Source organism: Oncorhynchus nerka, linkage group LG16 (assembly GCF_034236695.1).
Source record: "Oncorhynchus nerka isolate Pitt River linkage group LG16, Oner_Uvic_2.0, whole genome shotgun sequence".
In the NCBI taxonomy this organism is placed as follows: Eukaryota; Metazoa; Chordata; class Actinopteri; order Salmoniformes; family Salmonidae; genus Oncorhynchus; species Oncorhynchus nerka.
In genome coordinates, this window is record NC_088411.1 from 25990582 (window position 1) to 26018076 (window position 27495).

The 27495-nt window shown below is 42.3% G+C and overlaps 1 protein-coding gene across 1 annotated transcript; it reads right to left on the reverse strand.

Moving 5' to 3' along the window:
• pcnx2 (pecanex 2) lies at positions 1 to 27495 on the reverse strand. Its single transcript, XM_029685262.2, has 34 exons — positions 27155 to 27495; positions 25212 to 25414; positions 23391 to 23508; positions 23190 to 23229; positions 21655 to 22800; positions 21364 to 21502; positions 21083 to 21225; positions 20119 to 20197; positions 19846 to 19981; positions 19046 to 19188; positions 18790 to 18943; positions 18469 to 18501; positions 17628 to 17799; positions 17387 to 17497; positions 17177 to 17268; positions 16918 to 17027; positions 16706 to 16814; positions 16473 to 16565; positions 15848 to 15998; positions 15441 to 15582; positions 13392 to 13569; positions 12983 to 13091; positions 12657 to 12786; positions 11695 to 11753; positions 11306 to 11521; positions 10770 to 11023; positions 10002 to 10235; positions 9682 to 9785; positions 7484 to 7628; positions 4982 to 5212; positions 2638 to 2912; positions 2067 to 2242; positions 878 to 1311; positions 1 to 588 (listed from the first exon to the last, which is right to left on the reverse strand). The coding sequence occupies exons 1-34, from the start codon at positions 27305 to 27307 to the stop codon at positions 418 to 420; spliced, it is 6183 nt and encodes a 2060-aa protein (XP_029541122.1). The 5' UTR covers positions 27308 to 27495; the 3' UTR covers positions 1 to 417.

The following is a 27495-nucleotide window of genomic DNA, read 5'->3' on the forward strand; positions in this document are numbered from 1 at the left end:
GCACCTTTTTGTTAGGTTTTTTTATTGGTAAACTGAGCACATTGTGAAAAATGAACATCAGTCCATGGAAAGTGCCCATATCTCATGCACCAGATATATCCTTAAAGTGATCTGTGATTATTGTTCACATTTACTCCACAGTATGAAATGAATCCAGTGATCCAGCGACACCCTGAACACGACTGAACCTTTGAATGTGTTTAATTTGTTAAGTGTTTATGAGTTTTTAGTACACTATTGACACATCACATAATTCACAACCCTTTGGACAACCCTCCCGGTGTAGGATCATGAACGGTGCAGGAGTTGTCTTTCTTACAAAAAAGTTTATTTTGTCACTCGAGCAACAGGCATTGTTGTTTACATTCAGAACACTGGGGCTGAACATGCTGCGGAGTGAGGTAGGTGTTGGTGGTCTCAGATAGTCTTTTGCTCTGGAAGTTCTTGGGTTTCAGAAGTTGTTGTGTCCTCCTGGCTCTTATCTGCGACCTGTGTGCAGCCTTTGTCACTTGAAGGCTTGTTGTCTTTCGCGCCATTGGGAGTGTTGGAGTAGGTTGCATCTATACTCTCGTAGGGCTCTGATGTCCACTGGGAGCAACATAGAAAAGATAGAAAATTCTTAATTCATTCAGAATTATTTAATTGCATTTATTTAATACAATCTGAAATCTGATGCATTGTACCAACTAAAAAGCTAATTTAGTTTAATTTGAATTTGACTTATTTAAAGGTTCTGACACGTCTGATAAGTGTCCTCAATCAACTGTTGACATTAAATGCTAACATAGGTAACCACAACATAGTTAAACGTTAATATAGTCTCTTGAATTAAGCTTAATAAATGCTACTAAATATGTTATTGGGCTGTAGCTTCTACCTGTGTGGCTCGGCTAGTGGACCGGCAGGAGGGTCCACCCATGGCGATGTTGACGCTGCTGGACGACTGCGTGTCCGTGGTGTTGCCCCCCTCGGCCGCCGACAAGCCGGAAATGACCAGACCACTGGAGAAGCTCCTCTTGCCGAACAGCAGGCTGAGGGTGGAGCTGGAGGAGGACACCTGGCTTGAACGGTGGTGGGCTGCAGCCTGGAGCTGGGAGCTCAGTTGGCCCCCGGCCGTGGAGAGCCGCGGCACCTGGGAGAAGATGGAGGCGATGGAGGTGTTGAAGGACAGCTGGCTATTGGAGAGGCGCTGCACCAGGCCGTTGGCAGAAGCTGACACCTGCTGGCTGTCCAGGATGGGCCCTGACTGGCTGGTGACTGGAGGCCGCTGGCTCTGGGGCTGCACTGAGCGGCTCCGGTACTCTCTCCTGGCTGGATGGATGCACATAAAGACAAGAAGACACAGTCAGTGTCAGAACCTAACATGGCAGAACCATGAACATAGCTGTCACAACCTAACATTTCAGAACCATGAACATAGATGTCAGAACCTAACATGGCAGAACCTAACATGGCAGAACCCTGAACATGGCTGTCAGAACCTAACATGGCAGAACCCTGAACATAGATGGCAGAACCTAACATTTCAGAACCATGAACATAGATGTCAGAACCTAACATGGTAGAACCCTGAACATGGCTGTCAGAACCTAACATGGCAGAACCCTGAACATAGATGGCAGAACCTAACATGGTAGAACCATGAACATAGATGTCAGAACCTAACATGGCAGAACCTAACATGGTAGAACCATGAACATAGATGTCAGAACCTAACATGGCAGAACCTAACATGGCAGAACCCTGAACATGGCTGTCAGAACCTAACATGGCAGAACCCTGAATATAGATGGCAGAACCTAACATGGTAGAACCATGAACATAGATGTCAGAACCTAAAATGGCAGAACCATGAACATGGCTGTCAGAACCTAACATGGCAGAACCCTGAACATAGCTGTGCAAGACACATCAATGTACTCTACTTAGATGTGTAATGCTTTCATGGTAAGGAAACCAATATGTAAATTAGTAACTTGGGTGAACCATCCCTTTAAACGTATCATATATTGCATTTGTTGAGCATACGTGTGCATCTCCAGTAGAGAAAAGCTGGTGAACCAAACCTGCAGCGTGCTGCCTATTGGCGTGAGAGGTCCTGTTGGGCCTGGCCTGGTAAAGACTCAGGCTCTGGGAGGTGATGGAGTTTGGGTTGTGGCTCAGAGAAGAGGAGCCCCCTGCACAGTCCACATCCTCCATGTTCACACCACTGTTACAACTGGTCAGGTTATCCTTCCGCACCCTGCAACACAACACACACACACAGTAGCCCTATGTTACCTTTATATGCCGTCCGACAGTTCTATTAAAATGTTGTTTAACTCAAGGGCAATGAATCTGGATTGATAATGTCAATCGAAAGCATGGACCTATAAAAAGCTTACATAGTGCAGCTGTGCCTCCACCCAATAAACACTCTAAACATAAAAGTTCCATTAGCCCAACAGAAGATGCTAATGGTCAGTTAGTTATTTCAATCTCTCTGGATGCAGCCAAACAGCCCTATAGGGTTTGGAAAGAGTGGTGCTGTCACAGCAGAAACGTCCCTGATTGGATTCCATCCATAGGGGAGCAGAGCTCTAGCAGACTGGCTGATAAAGGGTACCCTTCTGTTTCCCCTTGGCAGCCAGCACTCACCGCAGCCACTTGGAGAAGAGCCAGGTCCTGATGCTGTCCAGGCTGAGAGGGCCGCCCCAGATGCTCCTCAGCTGCTTGTGGGTGCCCATGTAGGAGGTGGTGAGGGGGGACACGTACATGGGGTAGCCCAGTGGCTGGTCGCACGACGAGTTGATCATGTTTCGCAGGGCCTGCTTGGAGTTCTGGATGCTGCCTCGCTCTGGGTTGCGGTTGCGCAAGAACACCAGCTCCTGCTGCTGGCCGGCCCACAGGCCCCTTACACACTCCTTATTGATCTAGAAGAGAGGAGAGGATGAAGAGGGTAGTATTACTGACATCTGAATACACATGACAGTCCAAATCCATACTTCTTTGATTTAAATCACCATTTTAATCAACTATGATACTATGATTAAATCATGACTACAATCTACTGGCGATGGCAGAGAGAGGGATCAGGGTAGTACTATTGACACCTGAAAACACATCACACACCTTGTCCAATTCCACATTTCTTTACTCTGATTAAATCACAATTTTAATCAATTGGATATGGCAGATCCATTTGGATGAAGTTTCTTTACTTCATTAACCAAACCAACAACTCGCCTACCCCACACTGCTCACTCTAAACTCTATTAATATACAGTGCCTTATGAAAATATTCACAGCACCTTTTCTATATTTTGTGTTTCAGACTGAATTTAAAATGGATTAAATTTAGGTTTTTGTCACTGGCCTACACACAATACCCCCCAAAAAGCTGAAATGTCTTAGGTTAATAAGTATTCAACCCCTTTGTTATGGTAAGCCTGAATATGTTCAGGAGAAAGCATTTGCCTAACAAGTTACATAATAAGTTGCATGGACTTACTCTGTGTTCAATAATAGTTTAACATGATCTCTGTACCCCACTTATACAATTATCTGTAAGGTCCCTCAGTCGAGCAGTACATTTCAAATACAGATTCAACCACAAAGACCAGGGAGGTTTTTAAGGGCACTTACTAGTAGATGGGTAATAATAGAAAAAGTAGACATTTAATATCCCTTTGAGCATGGTGAAGTTATTAATTACACTTTGGATGGTGTATCAATACACCCAGTCACAACAAAGGTTTCACCATGAGGCCAATGGTGACTTTAAAACAGAGTTGAATGGCTGTGATAGGAGAACACTGAAGATGGATCAACAACATTGTAGTTAATCCACAATACTAACCTAATTGATAGAGTGAAAAGAAGGAAGCCTGTACAAAATACACAAATTCCAAAACATGCATCCTGTTTGCAACAAGGTACTAAAGCAATTTCCTTTTGTCTTGAATACAAAGGGTTATGTTTTTGCCAAATCCAATACAACACATTGCTGAGTACCACTTTCCATATTTTCAAGCATAGTGGTAGCTGCATCATGTTATGTGTATGCTTGAAATCATTAAGGACTGAGGAGTTTCAGGATTAAAAAGCTTTCCACCAGACACTGAGAGATTAATTCACCTTTCAGCAGGACAATAACCAAAAACACAAGGCCAAATCTACACTGGAGTTGCTTACCAAGAAGAGTGAATGTTCCTGAGAAGCTGAGTTACAGTTTTGACTTAATCTGCTTGAAAGTCTATGTCAAGACCTGAAAATGGTTGTCTAGCAATGATTATCAACCAATCAACCAGGTGTGGAAAGCTATTAGAGCCATACCCAGAAAGGCTCACAGGTGTATTTGCTGTCAAAGGTGATTCTAACATGTATTGACTCAGGGGGTTGAATACTTATCTAATCAAGATACAGTATTTTTTTCTTCATTTTTTTTTTTTTTTTAAATATATTTTTTAATACATATTTTATCATTTTTCTTCCACTTTGACATTAGAGTATTTTGGGTAGATTGTTGACAAGAAATTACAATTAAATACATTTGAATCCCACTTTGTAACACCATAAAATGTGGAAAAAGTCAAGGGGTGTGAATACTTTTTGAAGGCACATCAGTGTAACTTCATCTCATGTTCCAGACAGCTTCACACAGCTTGAATAGACAGCAATGCTGAATAATTCCAGTTTGAACTATAATACCATAGGCATTTCTATAGATCTGAAAGGACTGGATAGATGTAAGCAATATCGTAATAGCTTCATCTTGCCTATTGGTTGGTAGAAAAACTGCCATATTGCTTACTTTATACACTCCTCACTGATCTACAGAAGTGGCTACATAATAGGGGCTTGGAATTCATCATGTGTTCAGCACAACTGTTCATTCCAAACTGGGGTGAAGTTTTTTAACCATTGGTGGGGAAAATGCAAAACTGACCCAAGATCAGTGTCTAGGGGCATCTACACCCTACACCATTCATCCCACACCCACCTTAATGACCTTGAAGCTGAGGTGGCGTTTGTAGAGCATGATGATCTTGTACTCGTCCGTGCCGTCGTCCACCATGTGTCTCAGTGTGAGAAGAGTGTCCCGGCTGGACAGAACCGCCTTCCTCCAGGCTGGGTCGCTTTCATGGCAGATCACCAGACTGGTCTTGTAGTTACTAATGGCCTCGTACAAGATGGCTGGCTCCTCGGTCTCCTCCAGACATGTGAAGTGGTCCTGAGAACAACCAAGGAACAGAGCAGTAAGTAGAACCGCCATAAGTAAAAGCTTTATTTCAGGGATTTATTGAACCACTTAAAGGACAGGATTCAATTAACAGAGCATTGTCGAAAACTTTTATAGCGCAATTTGCACTGGAGCCGACATCCGCCGCTTTTACCCGTGAATTGCTCCTTTTAAAGGCAATTTCTCTTGACATTTGCGGGAATCACATTCACAATAAACGCTGCAGATGTCAACTCAAGGGTAAATAACCTTTAAAAGCAAAGTGCAGTCAGTGCACTTATCGACAATGCGCCTTTGATTGCATCCTGGCCTAACTAAATCAATCTTTGCAGCTCTACTGTAAAGTGCCTTCAGAAAGTATTCACAACCCTAGACTTTTTCCACATTTTGTTGTGTTACAAAGTGGGATAGAAACGGATTTAATTTAATGTTTTTGTCAAGAATCTACACAAAATATTCTATAATGTTAAAGTGGAAGAAAATTCAAACATTTGTATAAAAAAATATATATATGAAAAATGAATTAGATATATAAGTATTCAACCCCCTGAGTCAATAGAGTGGCGCAGTGGTCTAAGACACTGCATCTCAATGCAAGAGGCATCCATTTATTTACCTTTATTTAACTAGGCAAGTCAGTTAAGAACAAATTCTTATTTTCAATGACGGCCTAGGAACAGTGGGTTAACTGCCTGTTCAGGGGCAGAACGACAAATTTGTACCTTGTCAGCTCGGGGGTTTGAACTTGCAACCTTCCAACGCTTCCACTAGGCTACCCTGCCGCCGTGGCATGCAGTACCTGGTTTCGAATCCAGGCTGCATCACATCTGGCCGTGATTGGGAGTCCCATAGGGCAGCGCACAATTGGCCCAGCGTCGTCCGGGGTAGGCAGTCATTGTAAATAAGAATTTGTTCTTTACTGACTTGCCTGGTTAAATATATATATATTTTAATAGACGTTAGAATCACCTTTGGCAGTGATTACAGCTGCGAGTAAGTCTCTAAGAGCTTTCCACACATGGATTGTGTAACATTTGCCCATTATTATTTTCAAAATTCTTCAATCTTTGTCATATTGGTTGTTGATCATTGCTAGACAACCATGTTCAGGTCTTAGATTTTCAAGTAGATTTAAGTCAAAACTAACTCGGCCACTCAGTAACATTTACTGTCTTCTTGGTAAGAAACTCCAGTGTAGATTTGGTGCTTAGCGCCATTCCGTCTTTTTTATCCTGAAAAACTCCCCAGTCCTTAACGATTACCAGAATACCCATAACATGATGCAGCCACACTATGCTTGAAAAAAAGGTACTCAGTAATACTGTATGTTGTACTAGATTTGCCAAAAACATAACAGTTTGTATTTAGGACAAACAGGATGCATGTTTTGGAATATTTTTATTCTGTACAGGCTTCCTTCTTTACATTTGGGTTAGTATTGTGGAGTAACTACAATGTTGTTGATCAATCCTCAGTGTTCTCCTATCGCAGCCATTAAACTCTGTAACAATTTTCAATTCACTCATCATGAAATCCCTGAGCGGTTTCCTTCCTCTCTGGCAACTGAGTTAGGGAGGACGCCTGTATCTTTGTAGTGACTGGGTGTATTGATTCACCATCCAAAGTGTAATTAATAACTTCACCATACTCAAAGGGATATATAAATATATATTTTTTAATAATCTACAAATAGGTACCCTTCTTTGCGAGGCATTGGAAAATCTCTTTGGTCTTTGTGTTTGAATCTGTGTTTGAAATTCACTGCTCAACTGAGGGACCTTACAGACCATTGTATGTCATTGTATTGTCATTAAAAAAATCATGTTTAACACTATTAGTGCACACAATCCATGCAACTTATGTGACTTGCTAAGCACATTTTTACTCCTGAACATATTTAGGCTTGCCATAACAAAGGAGTTGAATACTTATTGACTCGAGACATTTACGCTTTTCATTTTTAATTAATTTGTAGACGTTTGTAAAAACATAATTCCATGTTGACATTATGGGGTATTATGTGTAGGCCATTTAATCCATTTTAAATTCAGTTTAACTCAACATTTTGAAAAAGTAAAGGGGTGTGAATACTTTCTGAAGGCACTGTACAGCAAGATACCATGGTTAATAGATACATGTACAGTCCACTGAGAATGCACAGGAAGAGTTTAAGGTTAAATGTACAGTCACCTACATATTCTACTTCAATAAGGGAACAAGAGAGCAAATGTTATTGTCTTCAAGATAGGCTATTGTGAATACCTGATGGAGCTTGAGACTCATCCTCACACCTGGGGCCACCACTTTCTGCAGCAGATCCATATCCGTGAACACCCACTCATCTTTAGTGGCGATACGGAAGTCTCCTTTGAACAGAGTGTTGAACCCATACAAGAAGGACTCCAAACTGAGTTAGAGAGACAGAGAAAGGGAGCATTGTCTTTTTTAATCACATTACAGCAAACACATTACAACAAACAGAGGGTTAGAGTTTAAAGAGACTTGCGTACCACTGTGATACTACAGTGTATTTGTACAGTTGAGGTTGGAAGTTTACATACACTTAGGTTGGAGTCATTAAAACTCGTTTTTCAACAACTCTACAATTTTCATGTTAACAAACTATAGCTTTGGCAAGTCGGTTAGGACATCTACTTTGTGCATGACACAAGTCATTTTTCCAACAATTGTTTACAGACAGATTATTTCACTTATAATTCACTGTATCACAATTCCAGTGAGTCAGAAGTTTACGTACGCTAAGTTGACTTTGCCTTTAAACAGCTTGGAAAATTCCAGAAAATGATGTCATGGCTTTAGAAGCTTCTGATAGGCTAATTGACATAATTTGAGTCAATTGGAGGTGTACCTGTGGATGTATTTCAAGGCCTACCTTCAAACTCAGTGCCTCTTTGCTTGACATCATGGGAAAATCAAAAGAAATCAGCCAAGACCTCAGAAAAATAATTGTAGGCCTCTACAAGTCTGGTTCATCCTTGGGAGCAATTTCCAAATGCCTGAAGGTACCACGTTCATCTATACAAACAATAGTACACAAGCACCATGGGACCACTCAGGAAGGAGATGTGTTCTGTCTCCTAGAGATTAACGTACTTTGGTGCGAAAAGTGCAAATCAATCCCAGAACAACAGCTAAGAACCTTGTGAAGACGCTGGAGAAAACAGGTACAAAAGTATCTATATCAAGGTATTGGAGTGGCCATTACAAAGCTCTGACCTCAGTCCTATAGAAAATTTGTGGGCAGAACTGAAAAAGTGTGGGCGAGCAAGAAGGCCTACAAACCTGACTCGGTTACATCAGCTCTGTCAGGAGGAATGGGCCAAAATTCACCCAACTTATTGTGGAAGGCTACCCAAAACTTTTGACCCAAGTTAAACAATTTAAAGGCAATGCTACCAAATACTAATTGAGTGTATGTTAACTTCTGACCCACTGGGAATTTGATGAAAAAAATAAAAGCTGAAATAAATCATTCTCTCTTCTATTATTCTGACATTTCACATTCTTAAAATAAAGTGGTGATCCTAACTGACCTAAGACAGGGAATTTTTACAAGGATGAAATGTCAAGAATTGTGAAAAACTGAGTTTATATGTATTTGGCAAAGGTGTATGTAAACTTCTGACTTCAACTGTATCGGTTTCTATCTTCCTGGGGTCCAAACATTAAGGCACTTACATCACACATAAAACAAAAGATAAAACAGTACATCATATAACATTAATACACCACTACATATCTACAACACAAAATGTATAAAAACCCCAGACAACAACATTACAATGTACATGTGTAGGGTGCATGTGTGTGCGTATGCGTGTGTCTGTACCTGTGTGTGTGTGTGTGTGTGTGTGTGTGTGTGTGTGTGTGTGCCTGTGTGTCTCTTCACAGTCCCCGCTGTTCCATAACGTGTATTTTTATCTGTTTTTTAAATCTGATTCTATTACTTGCATCAGTTACCTGATGTGGAATATACTAGTTCCATGTAGTCATGGCTCTATGTAGTACTGTGCACCTCCCATAGTCTGTTCTGGACTTGGGGACTGTGAAGAGACCTCTGGTGGCATGTCTTGTGGGGTATGCATGGGTGTCCGAGCTGGGTGCTAGTAGTTTAAACAGACATCTCGGTGCATTCAGCATGTCAATACTTCTTACAAAAACAAGTAGCGATGAAGTCAATCTCTTCTCCACTTTAATGTTAGCTCTCCGAGTACATTTAAGCGCCAGCCGTGCTGCCCTGTTCTGAGCCAATTGTAATTTACCGAGGTCCCTCTTTGTGGCACCTGACCACACGAGAGCCATAGCTGCCCCCTTTTGGAATCTCAATGGAACTACAGCTTAGTGTAGATTGATGTGTTTTTACCGTCCATGCCTGGAGGGTAATACATCCCATATTTAACATGAAAGGAATGAATATTTGACAGTTATGGAAGGTTTACCTGTTGGACATGTTGTGAGATGCAGTCCCCAAGGATCTCCTGCCCAGCACAGACAAGGCATAGCACAGAGTGACCAGAGAGGAGTCTTCGTCACAGTCCACAGGCTGGCAAAGCACAAAGGTCAAAGGTTCTCATTGTTCACATCCACTGAAATGACCAGCAGCAAGGAAACCAAACTGTACAACATGTCATGATAAGGCCCTGAAGTTTTTCTTGACCTCATGACCTGATCAGGAAAAATGATCTAGACTAGGGCCTGGTGTTTTTCCTGACTACATGCATGATTGTACTGTTCATTACAATCTCACATCTCTACTTACCTCCTCCATTTTGTTGGCACAGTACTGGATCCACTCCAGATAGACGTTGCAGAAGCTGGCCCTGGTGACGCCCTGGAGGCAGTGGACGTAGTCCTCGTCTATCTTAACGCTGAACACGGCCGGGTCTCTCTCTATGTGGTGCCACTTGGTGTAGGACACCAGAGCCTCCGTGATAGAGGAATCCTTGATCCACGTCTGTAGCTTCAGGGAGTGGATCAGGTAGTAGATTATGCTCTAGAGGTGAAACAAGAGGGAATAATAACAGAAGATTGATGATTTTATGGTCTACTCCCTTTTGCCTGCATAAGACCAAGCTCAGACTTACTATGTGATGAAATGTATTTAACTGCTTATGAAATAAAACCGGTAATGAATTACAAAGATGCTGAAAGTAAAAAAAAAAAAAATGAATATAATTGAGCAATAAGGCCTGAGGGGGAGTGGCATATAGTCAATAACCCACAGCTAAGGGCTGTTCATATCCACGACGCAACACAGGCCATTAGCCGTGGTATATTGGCGATATACCACAAACCCCTGAGGTGCCTTATTGCTATTATAAACTGGTTACCAACCTAATTAGAACTGTAAACAAGTCATTTGTGTCATACCCGTGGTATACGTTGTGACATACTACGGCTTTCAGCCAATCAACATTCAGGGCTCAAACCACCCTGTTTAAAATACTGCTTAGATCATAGGTTAAATTCAAATTCAAAAACCGTTATTGTCTGTTACATTTCCATAAGAAGTAAAAAGGTCTACAACCTTCAGATAGTAGGTGATGAGCAGTTTGCGCAGGTCGTACACCTGCAGCATGGTGGCAGCATTGTTCTCGCTGATGCTGTAGCCCTCCAGCAGGTACTTGGTGGTGGTGACCTCCCAGGCCAGCCATCGCAGGTTAAAGGCCGCGTTGCAGGACAGAACGTGGGGCAGGTGGCCCGGCTCACAGCAGCAACAGGCATCATCCTCCTCCACCCCCTCAGTGATGGCCTCTACCTCCCTCTGCTGGCAGTATGTACCTGGGGAGGAGGAGAAGGAGCACAGACCATCATGTTCATGGTGATTTTAAATCTGTGGTCGAGATGTAAGGTTTAGGATTATTAGAAAACAATTTCAGATCAAATTTGAATAACTTCAGAATTAAATGAACCTCCATATCAAACATGTAACATTCAACACAAGTCAAGATATTTCCCATATCAGTAGAGTGTGATCAGAGAAACAGAGTATCTATGTGTATATAGTTCTGGGTGTGGTATAGTGCTCCTCACTGTGTTGCTGTATATTAGTCAGTATCTGACCTCTGAACTCCAGGCCTCGGAGCTGGAAGGTGACCAGGCCATTGCCGATCTCGATGAGGTGAACAAAGGCGTTGAGGTAGTCAGAGGCCAGGATGAAGCAGTCTCCAGAGCTGTAGTTCCCCCAGCGGCCCAGCATCAGGTCACCACACAGAGAGTGCTGCAGAGAGCGCGTCAGATACTCATAGAAGATGGAGTTCAGGTTGTTGTCGTCGCATCCTGGGGGAATAAAGGCTTATGTAAAATACACTGATTGACATGACCAACAAACCAACGTATTAACCATGAGAAGATCCTTGTAGAGTTGAGAAGTTCTAATTCAGATTATTATTTTAACGTTAATTAGGGGAAAAAAACATGTTGATATTTATTCAATATACTCAATAGGTTACCTGTCTCTTTATCAACCTGAGATACCAGTCTGCTATTAGAGTTGTCAATGCGTTTGGTGCTGCAAAATGGTACAAAACCATAGATTAGGGAGACAGTACATTCATTGAAATAAGCTAAACATGGTCTAATTCTGGTTTATTTTTAGGACCTTTTCTGTGTGTTAAATTAATTACATATATCCTCATCAATAACTCAGTGACTGGAGTAATGTTAGAGACGGAAAAGGAAGTGAGACATCTCACTCGATCCTTTTTTCTGGTTCATATACAGTCAATGAACTAAGCAGACCAGACCCAGTTGCTATCGCAATGGGAGAGACATCCCTTAAGCAGACCGGAACTGTGACCATTCTTTTCAGTGGTAAACGTCCTGAGTAAGACTTATTTTATCCATCCTCTTTAGTAGTCTCTATACTCTGCTTGTATACCCCTAGACTAGAGCACTTAGCTCAGGGTCCTTGCTATCCAGAATCATTGGGACGTCCCTACCCCCTTGAAGTTTACATTTTAAATGGTTAAGGTAAGGGTTAAGGTTAACGTTAGGGTAAGTGTAGTGGTTAAGGTTTAGGGTAAAAGGATCCCAAGGATCCAGGATGACATCATCTCTGAGAAAGAAATGTCCCTATATGGACGTCAACAGGGGCTCTAGGAGGCCATATAATTCACCACTTGCATATTTTCTGAGCACATTAATACAAACAGATGAAACAGAGGTGAGTGACTAACAATGAACTTTCACCAGATGAAAAATTATTGACAGTGACCTAACTCAATGGTTTGATCATAGACTCAAATTGAGTCGGACGTCCCTTGTCCCCTTCTTTATTCATAATGGACTTTCCCATGTCCCATCTCTAAGGCTGAATGCCCTGGGGTGCGGCCGACACACCGTGGTGCTTAAAGGGGTGCATGCATATTTCATGGTGCTTTATCTCATGCTGCGGTCGGTGAAAAGCCATTACTTGTAGTTCCTCTCCCAGAACTTGACGGGCCGTGGGTAGGAGGTGACGAAGATGGCACTGCCCAGGAAGGGGCTGAGAGGGGTGTAGAACAGAGTCGTCACAAACGTTTGCAGCAGCAACATGGCTGAATCTGAGCTGCATCATGAAGGAGAACCACCACAATAACGGAAAATCCACCAGGTATCAATTCAATTGGAGACAACAGGTTTACCATACTCACATATCTTCTGTCAAATTCGCAGTTACATTACAGTTTCAGTCAGAGCAACGTCAAAACATATGCGGAAGCTTGTGTAGTTCCTACACATGTGAAAACCAAAGGATACGAGGCACGGCGAAGGGCTGAGCGAATGCGTGGAAGGCGCTGCCCCATGCAATCTGCCACGGTGCGATATAGACCATGATGAAGTGGAGCTTGTGAAGCAGATCACTGAGCTGTCGAGGAACAAAGACCTGCTGTGAGTCACTGACAGACAGCAAAGACAGTTATTTTTAGACCAGATCCTAAAAATAAATCCAATATAATCAAAAGTAGGAAGGCCACTCTACATACAGAGCAGCTGGCAGGTGTTTGCTGCTTCATATAGACCCCGAAGAAAACTATGTTTGTTAATCAACTGTAGGGAGTTTGGGGACCGCAGTCATAGTGAGTTGTATTCCTTTCCTATCTTATTGTAGTGAGACGTCTGTCATTGGGAGTGTGTGTACCAGTCTCCGGTCACGTCGCAGACTGACCTTGTGGAAGACAATGGACATGATAAAGAAGTCCAGCAGAAAGGTCTCTGAGGCCCTGCTGCAGTCGAACTCGAAGAAGACGATAGTGAAGATGAGAGTGACGAACTGGAAGCTGGGATTGCAAAAGGAGGCGCGGAGGAGCTTCATCCCAGCAACTGTCATCAACAAGACATCACAGCTGGAGCGAGACACAGAGACCTGAGCGACTCAGGTGTACAGGCGTGACACAGCGGAGCAAAGCAGAAGGGTGACATTGAGTGGGAGGGGAGCAGGGGAGACAAATGCACCAATACTAGCGAATATTGTGTATACATCACACTTTCTTCCCTAGCAAGGGAATTGACATGCAAAGTGACTGTTGTCATGATGACCAGGTTCAGATGATGACATCAAAGTGACTGACTGTCTACTAGTTAGTACATGTACATAATTCAGACTGGGTTGAAAGTGATATTTATGTGATTGATTAAGGTGCTAAGGGTTTTGTTCCACATCCAAGATGCACAGAAGGGAGTGGTGGAGACTTTATAAACCTATGAAGAACTGTGTGTTTCTGGATAAGGTTTCCCCAGCTGCTACATATAACTGCCAAAATAAAGGAAACAACATCATAAAGTGTCTGAATAGAGTGTTGGGCCACCAGAACAACTTCAATGCACTTCGGCATAGATTCTACAAGTGTCTGGAACTATATTGCAGGGATACGCCACCATTCTTCCATGAGAAATACCATAACCAGCTTTTTTGTTGATGGTGCTGGAAAATGCTGTCTCAGGCGCCGCTCCAGAATCTCCTATAAGTGTTCAATTGGGTTAATTAAGCAATTAATATCCCATGATGTATAAAATGCTAGGCGGGCCATTATTTTAGAAATCAAAAGGAAAAGGCGCAACACTCGCTCACCATTACATTTTTATGTTTTATTTAAGCAAGGTTAAAAGATGAACGTTTTAGCCTTCATCTGAATAATCATCAGGATTATTCTGATGAAGGCCGAAACATGAATCTTTTAACCTTGCTTAAATAAAAACAAATAATGTTTAATGGTGAGCGAGTGTTGCACCTTTTCCTTTTCTATGATTAAAAAAAATGTTGGTTGCACCTCGACTGACGTCGGTTGGTTGAGTGTCCTCCACTTCTTTCCACAGGTATTATTTTGGCTACTGTGGTTATGCCACCATAGGAGGACAATGCCTGCATCCACAGGGCACGAGTGGTCACTGAATGGTTTAATGAGCATGAAAACGATTGAAACCAAATGCTGTGGCTGTCTAAATCACCAGATTTTAACAATACCTGTGTGGAAGCACCTAATTTTAATATACTTTGTAATGCTCATTTACTCAAGTGTTTCCGTTATTTTGGCAGTTACCTGTACATTAAGATTTATGTTGACATTTTAAGGTCATTACGTAAGCGAGACAGAGGCAAGTTTAAAGTATTTCATAATGTCTACCTGCAAAGAGATTAACTTTACATTCCAAACTGAATGTTATACAGACTGAAAATGGTTCTTAGAAGACCTGGGTCAAATACATACACAGGTTGGCATTTATTGAGATGACTCATGTACTGAAGGCAGCTCTGCAGATTGGTCACTAGCTAGCACAACCACAAAGTCATAAAATCTGATTTTAAACTTAGCCCTAACCTGAATCACACTGCTAACCCTAATGTCTAACCCTAACCTTAAATTAAGACCAAAAAGCACATTTTTGTTTTCATGAATTTTTATGATATCGACAATTTTGACTTTGCAGTTGGCCTATCTAGTGGAAACCGATCAGTTCTGCTTCCAGGGCAAGCATGACTCATGACAATAAACGTCAACCTGCAATACATAAGTCCAATACTTGGCATGCGCTTGATTTAGTTAGCTTGGTACAATGGAACCACTGGAATAGTTCCAAAAGTACAAACCCTAAATTACACCAAGCGCACATCAAATACTTTCAAATACTTTTGCATTTGACCCAGGTCTGGGTCTTGGTTCAGGGAAAGGAGGGAGTATGTGTTTGTTATTAAAATCTTTAGGAGAAAGGTACTTACTGGATGCCTAGCTTCTTGCGGTGACTGAGTGAGAATCCATCATTGGTGAGCGCACTCAGAATGATGGCTGGGTAAACCACGTATTTCTCAAAACACAGCAGGCCCACGTACAGACGCTCAAACCACATCAACTGAGCATCATCTGGAAAATGAAATCAACTTTAATCACCACACACAAGAGCTGTTTCTTACTTTTGCAGTACTTGACAAATCCGTATAGATGAAAGCACAGGAGATAGGTCTTCCCCAACTAACTGAACCCACACGTGTATAGAACTATAGGCTATTAAATGTAGTCTTTCATCAAATTTGTACCAGAGAGTCAGAGATGCAAAAGGTCTATAGTAGGAAAAACTGCATTGTGTCCGATTTTTTTTTTTTTTTTTAACAATAAAGGCAGGACTGACCTCTGGGCTCAAACTGGGAGTACTCATTGCTCTTTAGCACTGGGTGAGAGATCCAGAGCCAAGGGTGGTGCTTCCGTAACTGGGGTACGAGATAGTGGGTGACAAAGCCCACTGTCCCTGCCAGCGCATACAGTACTATGGTCACAAAGGGCTGTGGAGAGAAAGGAAGAGAAAAGGAGAGAAAGGAAGAGAAAAGGAGAGAGAGAGAGAGAGAGAGAAAAGGAGAGAGAAAAGGAGAGAGAGAGAAATAGAGAGAAATATATATATAGAGAGAGAGGAATAAAGAGAGAAATATATATAGCGGGAGGGAGAGAGAAAAGGGGAGAAAAGGGGATAGAGGGAGAGATGGAGAAAAAGGGATAGAGAGGGAGAGAAAGGGATAGAGAGGGATAGAGGGAGAGAAAGGGATAGAGGGAGAGAAAGGGATAGAGGGAGAGATGGAGAGAAAGGGATATAGAGGGATAGATGGAGAGAAAAGGGGGTTGATTGAATACTGAACCGATCAGATAACATTTTATTTATGACACCACAGTAATTATTTACTGATGAGACAACATTGCTTTATGACACAAACAACATTTATGACACATCGTTTAGGGATGGTGTTTGGATGTAGGTAACCCACCTTTAGGGACAGGAAGACAGTGCTTGAAGTAATAGCAAAAGTTAAAATGTAGGCAATGGAGCAGACCACAAGATCTGAAAGAAGAATCTCCTTCTGCAAATGCAAAAGCAAATCATACAATATCACAATTGCGGAATATAATAATGTGTTAAAGTCAAAATTTTGTCCTGAAACAAAAACAGAGGACAGCAGTTGAGTGGAAGTGGAGGAAACAATGCAAGTCTCTGACTTACCACTGAATTCATGAGCTTCTCTGGAAGAGGATCCTTGATGTCTTCTGAGTCTTCACCCTCTTCCTCACTGTCCACAAGAGTGGGCATCAGTTTGGACTTGATCAGAGACCTGTATGTGCACAAAAAAAGGAGAATATCTTAGCACTAACAACTCTCATACAGTCAGCATGTTAGCAGGCATAACAATAGGAGCAGAAAAGCAGGCGGCTTACATCAGCACAGTCGGATCACTGCTCTGCCCACTCAGATGATAGGAGAGAACCACCAGCAAGCCACAGAACCCAGAGAACAAGGCTGGGGTATGCTGTTCATCCCAGGGCTCCTTTAGAACAGAATAGAAATATTGATTATTGTACCATTTCATGCTCGACTAAACTGCCTCTGCAGCAACAAACTGTTCCGTCGCAGTGCAAAACATATCCTTCATGTAATCATACACACATCTTTACTCAATAATGAATTCATTCCTACCTTCAGAGCTCCAAAACAGAAACCGTACAGCAAAGATAATGCTGTCAGACTACGGAATATGCTGTACACTGCTGAGTGGAGTCCAGTTGCAGCTGACAAAGGAAGTGGAAACACAGGAATCAGGTTAAGGGCTAAGTTTATGGTGGTACAGTATGCATTCAGTTCATAATTATGAAGGTCAAGCGAAACAGAAAAGAGAGTGTTACTCACCTGTTCCACCAAAGAAATGAATGTCTATTTGTTCAAGCAGGTAAATCATAAAGGTGTTGATTTGTGGGAACAGGCCAACGAGAAATGTGATAGGAAAGCAGTAAGTGATGCCTGTTGAATATAGAACAGACAGGACTTTAGAACTATACGTTTTTTAGAATGTCAAAATAAAACATCTAAAATTGTTTAATGGAGATGACTGAAAAAAGGTAAAAGTAATGATTTATGGTACATGACTTACCCACTAAAATGTCTCTCAGGAATTTGAGAGCATCTGCTAATACTATGGTGATGCCATATACAGTGGACACGGGCAGGTCCTTCCTTCTTAACATCTGTTCCAGAATCCAAATAAGGCCACAGAAGATACAGAAATAAGCAGCCCGGCTGTAGGCAACAATCTGATTGTGTCCCTGGAAAACATCAAGAGGGGAGTGAAATGAAGCAGAGAAAGCCTTGAACAATCTAGTTTGAAAAAATTTAAAATACTAAACAACCAGTGAAAATATAAAGGTAATTGCCTAAATAAAGGAAACGCCAACATAAAGTGTCTCAATAGAGCGTTTGGCCAACAGAACAGCTTCAATGAATCTTGCCATAGATTCTCCAGGTGTCTCGAACTCTATTGGACGGATGCGACACCATTCTTCAGCGAGAAATTCCATAATTGTATGTTTTGTTGATGGTGGTGGAAAAAACAGTCTCAGGCACCGCTCCAGAATCTCCCATAAGTGTTCAATTGGGTTGAGATCTGGTGACTGAGCCAGCCATGGCATATGGCTTACATCGTTTTCATGCTCATCAAACCATTCAGTGGCCACTCGTGTCCTGTGGATGGGGGCATTGTCATCCTATGGGGGCATAGCCACAGTAGCTAAAATAATGGCCTGCCCAGCATTTTTCTACATGGCCGTAAGCATGAAGGGATGTTAATTGCTTAATTCACTCAGGAACCACACCTGTGTGGAAGCAACTGCTTTCAATATACTTTGTATCCCTCATTTAATCAAGTGTTTCCATTATTTTGGCAGTTACTTGTATCTTCACAGTATGCCTTTAGAATATGTTCCATACAGACTCACATGTGTCGGCGAGGCTGCATCAGGTTGGACACTCTGTAATACAAACAATTTGTTCAAAGTGTTATTAACGTGATTAACTGATATACAGTCAATGACTGACAGAGAAATGTGTTTCCATCAGCAATGTGTCTGATAAAAAGTACTTAGCTAAAGCTTAATTCCATTGTTACAGTGGAGTATGTGGTGGAGCATTGAAAATGGCACAGTATTATCACAGATCTGGTATCCTATCACTGATCTGAATTATGTCAACACAGATCAGCAACAGTTGTAAGGTTGATTAAGCCTTATCCTTTGTTACAAAATAGATACCTTCCTTACCTTTAACAATGAGTACTGGCAGCTAGCTATGACCACGCAGAACTGGAAAACCCAGATGTCTTTGAAGCAGCCATGGTTGAGCAGGATGAATCCCAGGAAGGCCACCAGGAAGGCCAGGAACACAACTGCTATGTTCTCCACCACATCCTGGTTCCTGAGGAGAGAGAGCAAAGGTCAAAGTCGAGTCTCTGTTAACTAGTTGATCAATCGCTGAGAAATGGAAAAGGAAAGATAGAATGGGAGCTTTTTCTCTTACCTGTCCAATAGCGCCAACAAGGCGAGCCGGTCATACAAGATGTTTACCCACTTCCCAGGAAAAAGCTTGAGCTTGTAGTACAGCTTACGAGAAGGCTTTTCCTGTGTGGAGGTCTCTGATGATTCATCAATAGAGTCCTCCTCCTGTCAGAGGTGGAATTCAGGTTGTAGTGTAAAATAAATCTCAATATCACTTTAATTGAACCCTTAGTCATAAGGGTTACATAACACTGACATAATAGATGTCTTAAACCGTCATGACTGTTAGTTCCAACTCATAACAACTGACTACACGCTGTCATGACACAAATAATGTTTAGATCAGTTATTTCATACAGCTACATTGTAAGTAATAATCATCAGTACATTTCACCCAGTGTATTTCCTGTGTGTGTGTGTTTGTGTGTGGTGTGTGAGTATTATGAACCATACATTGTGAATTTAGCGCTGAGAGGAACGATGTGCTTTGTGATGTCTGAGCCAGGCAGGCAGTTTCTGTTCTGCTCACAGAGTCACTATAGTTTGATTAATGGACAGCACTCTGATTTGCAGTGCTGAGTCGGAGCACCGCTTGGCCTTGGTTGCCTGCGTCCACTGTCTGGGATGGATAGGGGTTTATGGGTGGAGTGGAAGGGAGAGGAGATGAAAGAGTGGAGGGGCGGGGTGTAGTGACTTGGAAGATTTGGGTGAGGGAAGGAGGGGAGGAATGGGTGGTGGGGGAAAAGGGATGGGGGAAGGGTTGAGGTTGAGGTGGGGGGGGGGGGTGTAGTATGACTTAAATGTAAATGTAAATGTAGTCACCTGGAAGATTTCAGGGTGAGTTCTCCGAGGCCGAAGCCTGTGTGAAGGGATGATGCGGCGCTGGAAGGGGCAGTCTGTATGTCCACCCGCCAGCCCGTCCTGGCACTCCGAGTTGGAGGAAGTTGACAGGAGATCACTGGGTACACAACAAGGTTCACATGTAAAAGCCCATGACGTTTAAAAACAACTCAAATTAAACATTGTCAAATGTAAATAGAACACAACAAAAACGTCATACAAATATTACATATTAAATTATTGAGGTTATAGTACCACATGTTGCCTGTGATAAGTTCAGCTCCGAGGGGTAGGTTTAGGGCTCTCTCAGCATACAGTTTACGAGGTCTGTCTCCTGGAATAGAGAGCAGACAGAACCTCACAATTAAAACACCTACCTGATATGACGTAAGTGATATACATACAGTATGTTATACAATAGTTGGGCAATAATAGCACAGACAATTAACCCTTGGTTACTGTTGCAACCTCTGCCAACATTTTCCCGGGAAGCCCAATTTCCCATTGAACCACTGCCCGAAATCCGCTCACAGTATTCTAAAACTGTGTTTCTAATAGACAATTAAATTAAATACAGACTACCCCTTGCTAATCAGGAAACTCTTGGGTATGTTGTGGTGGACTGTCATTACAATTGCTTCACAGGAACCTGGTAAAATTAAGTTTGTAGTGTAGCTTGCAACTGACTGGCTCTGAATTCACTGTCAGCAAGCAGTCAAAGCTATAACCACTTTTGGAGCTAACTAGTGCTCTCAAATCATATCCTGATGTTGACAGCAGACGGGAGTTAGCTAGCTAATATACATTTTGAGAAAAACAGGTTATATTAAGTGGCTAGCTAGTGTTAGCAACTTTTGGTGGCTTTTCAATGTGACTTAGAGCTAGCTAACCAGCTGAACTAAACAAAAGTATAATTTCACATTTAAAAAAATACTACAACAAGCTTTGCATTTCAAGAATCACAGTAGCAAGATACTATTCAATTATTTAGCCATTTAAACATTTATTTCTTGGAGAAAACGCTCAGTTTTCAAGCGATTTAAACAGATGCTTGTCCGATGTATCGACAGTTGATATCCATTGAAGTGCTGCGATTGGTTGGCCAAAATTCTAGGGCGGAGATTATCGAAGGGTCAGTTCACTACGACATTATCCAGGGTTTGTAACCAGTTTGTAGACTTCAGTGAATTGATGCCACACAATAATATTTTGCACTTACTGTGGACTGTATGAAAAGTATAGGCGTCCTCCTTGTTGGTGGCCTCTGGTCTGCATATGACCTGGAGCATCGAGCTCTCTGACTGAGATGTTTGGGAGGGCAGGGAGTCGTAGTCTGGGTCTTTGTCCCGGTCTGTCTGGGGACTGAGAGTAGAGGACAAACTATACAACGATTATATAAAAAAAATGCATTCATTTACAATAAAGATCAGATCAAATAACAAAATAAAGTAAATTGTGATGATGACCTTTTATATCCAAGAGACATTTGAAAAGGTTTACCTGTCTGGAGACACAATGGGGATCCGTGTTTCGGGGATGGTGTGGAGGGTGTCTGTTGTGGCCAGAGTATTGGGAGGGTTTGGCCGCTCCTGCTGGCTCTCTGTCTCTGTGTTATCCTCAATTTTTGCAGTGACATCCTCTGCAAAAGCAACACTCGTTTTCAATTTTACCAATAAAGAATGAGTAAAACACAGCTATTTGCACAACAGAGACAATAACTTCTCCCCTAAAGTCTTAACTGTCTACATGTATATCATTATTATCTGACAACCTACATATGCCTGGACTCACCTTCCTCCATGGCTCTGTCCTCCTCATTTGTCACCTCCTCTGGTGGGTTTTCAATGCCACTGGCTCCCCTGGTGCTGTTAATGGACTCCAGCAGCGACACAAACTCCACAAAGTTGGACTCGTTGGGGATCTGGCCCTCCTTGGCCTCCAGGTCTGACTTGGATGAGGTCATGGTGGTCTGTTTATTCTGTGATCTGTCAGCAATGAGGACTGCATCCTTCCCGCTGTCCATGCTCAGGCCTCGCACGTGTGTCCTGCCCCCTGGGCCGTACTTCCTGAACATAGACGGGATTCGCAGGAAGCCATCTGCATCCACATTGAGGTCCGGAGGGTCGTTCTCGTCAGGGTGGGAGTGGACATCGATGCCAGAGGAGCTGTTGTCGGCTGTGGTCAACTGGGGGCTGGGGTGTTCCAGGTCTGCCTCATTGTACTCTAAGTCCCGGCAGTCCAGAGCGGCAGAGTCAGCGCTCATCAACTCTTTGGTGATCTGGCCGTCTGGGCTTGGGGTCTGCAGCTCAGCAGAGTCAGCCTCAGATAAGGGTTCCCCTTCATTCTCTGCACCACTCCGTTCATCATCCTCAGGTGAGTCAAAGGTGATAACAGGGATTTTGATGAGGCAGTCGCCAGCAGCCCCTCCATGGGGGTCGATGCCCATCTGTGCCTGGGCAGACTCCAGGATGCTCTGTTTGACCGACTCCTCCAGCTCCGCAGCCGTCTGGGCATCACAGCTCATGGTGATGATGATCTTGACCATGTCGTTCTCATCCAGGCGGGCTGATGGGCCAGAGTTGTCCACAAAGACAACAGCGATCTCATCTGAGCAGTATGTCTCCTCTGGCTGGTCATTCTGAGGAGGAGGTGGGAGGGGGTCATCACGCTCCTGAATGACCTCTAGAGAGTTGTTGTTGGGGTCCTGTTGGAGCTGTTTCTCCTGCTTTGTCTCGTCTGTGCTTTCTTCATCACTCCCCTTGGAAGAGGGCAGTCCCTCATCAGCAATCTCCCTATCAGCCACATGCTTCTGCTCCCCTAGCAGGAGAGGGGCAGCCTGGTCAGGGTTGGGGCTAGACAGGTCCTCTGGGGAGAGCTCTTGCTCAGGCTGTAGGCTCACTCTGGGTTGTTTCTCCTTGGGGATACTGTCACTCTGGGCTGCAACAGATACATTAATGTTACAAAGAGCATATTGACCGGAATTTAGAATGGCTCATAAATGAAAGAAGAAGAAAAAACATAGCAGAAATTGTAAAGACTGATCTTAACTAACAGTAAAGAATATAGAACTTCTCAGCAACACTTTGCAAAACCAACATTATGTGAGAATATTTATTGGAAGCTGACAACATGCTTATCTGAGCATATTTGAAGCAATAATGTGCTGGGCTAGCATAATGAGTAGTATTATCATTTTATCACTACATCCACACAATGCATTCTAGGAAGAGCATGTTATTCTCACAGTGAGATTTGTAAATAGAAAACCCATTTCCCACTATAGTGGGGAATCAGAACAGTGTTAAAATTATAGGAGAGTACAGTACCTTCAGTATTCTTTAAGTCTTCTGATGATTTTGGGCACTCCTGTAAGGGCAAGAAATATGGATGATGATGAATAGAGAAACGGGGGGGGGGGGGGGGGGACAGTGCTCATTCACATCTTAGCTTTAATTCAAAAATGTCTATTCCATAATATAATATAGTAGTAGAATGGAGCTCGAGGGTAGTTATAATGGTACACTAACCACACCAATCAACCCAGGGTCCGTTTCTGTCTGTTTCACTGTAACCTGGATGACTGGACTCGGCCTGTTTCTCGTCAACATTGTCATGGCAACACTGTCAGGAACCGTGCTGCTTTTCCTATTTGGAAAGATGTAGAGTATGTGGCCATCTGTGGTAGTTCATTTATCAAAGGATGACATCATGTTTTTCAAGACAAAAGCACTACCCATAAGAGACATTCTATTGTGCATTTGGAAAGTACTCAGACCCCTTGAATTTTTCCACATTTTGTTACGTTAAAGCCTTATTCTAAAATGTATTGAATTGTTTTTTCCCCCATCAATCTACAAAGCAAAAACTTTTTTTTTGTAAATGTATATGTCAAAAAACAACTGAAATATCACATTTAAGTATTCAGACCCTTTACTCAGTACTTTGTTGAAGAACCTTCGGCAGCGATTACAGACTCGAGTCATCTTGGGTATGACACTACAAGCTTGGCACACCAGTATTTGGGGAGTTTCTCCCATTCTTCTCTACAGATCCTCTCAAGCTCTGTCAGGTTGGATGGGGAGCATCGCTGCACAGCTAATTTCAAGTCTCTCCAGAGATGTTCGATAAGGTTCAAGTCCAAGCTCTTGCTGGGCCACTCAAGGACATTCAGAGACTTGTCCCGAAACTACTCCTGCGTTGTCTTGGCTGTGTGCTTAGGGTTGTTGTCCTGTTGGAAGGTGAACTTTCACCTCAGTCTGAGGTCCTGAGCACTCTGGAGCAAGTTTTCATCAAGGATCTCTATTTGCTCCGTTCATCTTTCCCTTGATCCTGACTAGTCTCTCAGTCCCTGCCGCTGAAAACCTTCCCCACAGCATGATGATGCTGCCACCACCATGCTTCACCGTTGGGAAGGTGCCAGGTTTCCTCCAGACGTGACGCTTGGTATTCAGGCCAAAGAGTTCAATCTTGATTTCATCAGACCAGAGAATCTTGTTTCTCATGGTCTGAGAGTCCATTAGGTGCCTTTTGCCAAACTGAGGAGTGGCTTCCGTAAGGCCACTCTACCATAAAGGCCTGATTGGGGGAGTGCTGCAGAGAGGGTTGTCCTTCTGGAAGGTTCACTCATCTCCACAGAGGAACTCTGGAGCTTAGTCAGTGACCATCGGGTTCTTGGTCACATCCCTGACCAAGGACCTTCTCCCCGATTGCAGTTTGGCTGGACGGCCAGCTCTAGGAAGTGTCTTGGTGGTTCCAAACTTCTTCCATTTAAGAATGACGGAGGCCACTGTGTTTTTGTGGACCTTCAATGCTGCAGAAATGTTTGGTACCCTTCCCCAGATCTGTGCCTCGACACAATCCTGTCTCGGGAACTCTACAGACAATTCCTTCGACCTCATGGCTTGGTTTTTGCTCCGACACTCATTGTCAACTGTGGGACCTTATGTAGACAGGTGTGTGCCTTTCCAAATAATGTCCAATCAATTGAATTTACCACAGGTAGAATCCAATCAAGTTGTAGAAACATCTCAAGGATGATCAATGGAAACAGGATGCACCTGAGCTCAATTTCATGTCACATAGCAAGGAGTCTGAATACTTATGTAAATATGGTATTTCTGTTTTTAATTTTTAATATATTTGCAAAAAATTCTAAAAACCTGTTTTCACTTCGTCATTATGGCGTATTGTGTGTAGATTGATGTGGAAAAACATAATTTAATCCAATTTGGAACAAAGCTGTAATGTAACAAAATGTGTAAAAGGTCAAGGGGTCTGAATACTTTCCGAATGGACTGTATGCTTTGGATTATATTTATTATACATTTTGTTTTTATAAACAGGCTCACCTTAATTTAGCTGCAAGACATGAATCTGACGCGTTGCTTTTATTCTCTGCACCTTGGATGACATCAGAGAGACTGCTTGGGGGCACAACGTCACCTTTATCAAACATCACATGAAGGCGATAGTTGACCATCTTTATCGTGATGAAGAAGATGGTGACTGAGGTGCAGTATATACTAAGTGCCATGGTGGTGGGCGGAAGAGCCTGAGGATAGAACACACAAACTCCCTCAATATCTCAAAACACATATCCTGACAATAAAATAATATTCCATTAAAAATGGCAATCTTCTTCATCACAGAGTGCATCCCAACCTTTCCTCAATAATATGATAACTAGTCTCAAATTAAGTCTGAAACACAACGCCAAAGCAGCTATTTGGGGCTGCAATATTATGCTCAAACAGCCAAGAGCGACACTGAAAGAAAAACTATTGTCTGAGGATGATCTGAATGAAAAGTCAATGCTCCGACCATATAATGTAGTCATGTGGCCCCTCAGCTACATACTGTGATGAGTGAGTCATCAGAGGAATCAACCAACCTGTCAATAGAAACAAATATGTGCAATAGCCATGGTGTTCATTATGTTGAAATACAGGTATGCTATAGGCCTACATGGAATTATGAACAGTAAAACTGTGGGCTTGTGACTTGCTCTGATCTATAATTCAGAGGAACTGTCAGCCTAAGGGATGTCATATGTTTTGTGTTTAGCTCCTTGTCATCAAACCCTGAGGACCAAGTCCAAAAAATTAGTAATCACACAATAACATTGTATTCAATTTGTATTTTATTTTACCTTTATTTAACTAGGCAAGTCAATTAAGAACAAATTCTTATTTAAAATTACAGCCTATTTTATTGTCAAGTAATATATCAACCAAAAACAATTAATTGACAAGAGCTATTTCTATATTATTTGTATAAAAACATATATCGATATCTATTTTCTGAGAAATCAAGCGTATGGAAATTCAGGCCCTTATGAAGTGACACAATATCACATTCTGTGGTATAGGGAATAAAATAAGAACTTGGAATAGAGGACAAAGCTAATCTCCTTGAAATGGGTTAGTGGTGGGACAATATTACACCATTACATAAGAATGACAGTCCTTCATCACTTTAACATCTGCACAAATAATCAGAAGGTTTTTGGTCTTCAGAGTAGCTCATACTGTATGTCGTTTGACCTTTTTTTTATCAAGTTATTAACTCTGAAACAAGCGTTGTGGGTTTTTTCTTAAATTAATATTAAATGAAACTCCCTTTATTTAACCAGACAATAGGTCATATTCTGAAACATAGTAGGCCTATTCTGTACAAGAAATAGCATAGAATTCTTGAAATGAAAATACATTCAATTCCATTACGATGGAAATAAAGTGACACATTAAAGAGACCACAACCACAACATTTGGTGCCGGAATTTATTTTTTTATAGGCTATCTTGACCAAATTAAACCAACCCCAAACAGCATCATTAATGACGTAGGACTACTAGCCACTAAAATAAATGGATCAAATGCAGGTGAGTGCGTGCTGTAGGCTATACTATCACATCCAAAAGGGAGAGAAGGTGAGGTGTGCCGCGGTTTGTCTTTGTGAACGCTGTGTAGGCTACCTACAGTCAGTGTTACAATGCCTGGACTTTTCTGCTTTTTCATCACTGTGGCAGCCATGCGTTCCATCACTGTGCTACATACTAGCCAACGGCATGCAGAGAAAAATGCGACCATTCCATTTTCTGCCAATACAATTAATAAATAAGCGGAAATGTTTCAGTGCTGAGGATAAAACATATCACTGTAAATAAAAGATTAGAACGGAATGTTGCTCCAAGAGAACCGTGTTTTTCAATGAAAAGGGCGCTTAGTGATGCGGCGCACTAAACCTTATAAGCCAACACAAGATCTGGGCCTTCGATTGCATTTATACTCACCAAATGTAGTGATAGTGGCAACATAAGAAGGAACATCCACAAATAGAGGTGACAGGAGTTATTGAATGTGTTCTGGTCCGGGTCATGGTACCAACCTCCTGTCAATGATGCCCAAACCCCCTGACGCAGAGTCTGTACCAGTTGCGAGCCCATCCTCCTCAACTGCAATAGATTCGTATCACGGTGGTCAAATTCATATGTAGCCCATATACTACGTTGTTACCATGTTGAAACTATAGCCCTACTGGCTCTATCAAACTATAATTCGCAATTTACTCGCCGCATCATTTCATCCAAATGTCAGATCTCACATGGTGCGGACAGCTCTCTCTCATCCTCTC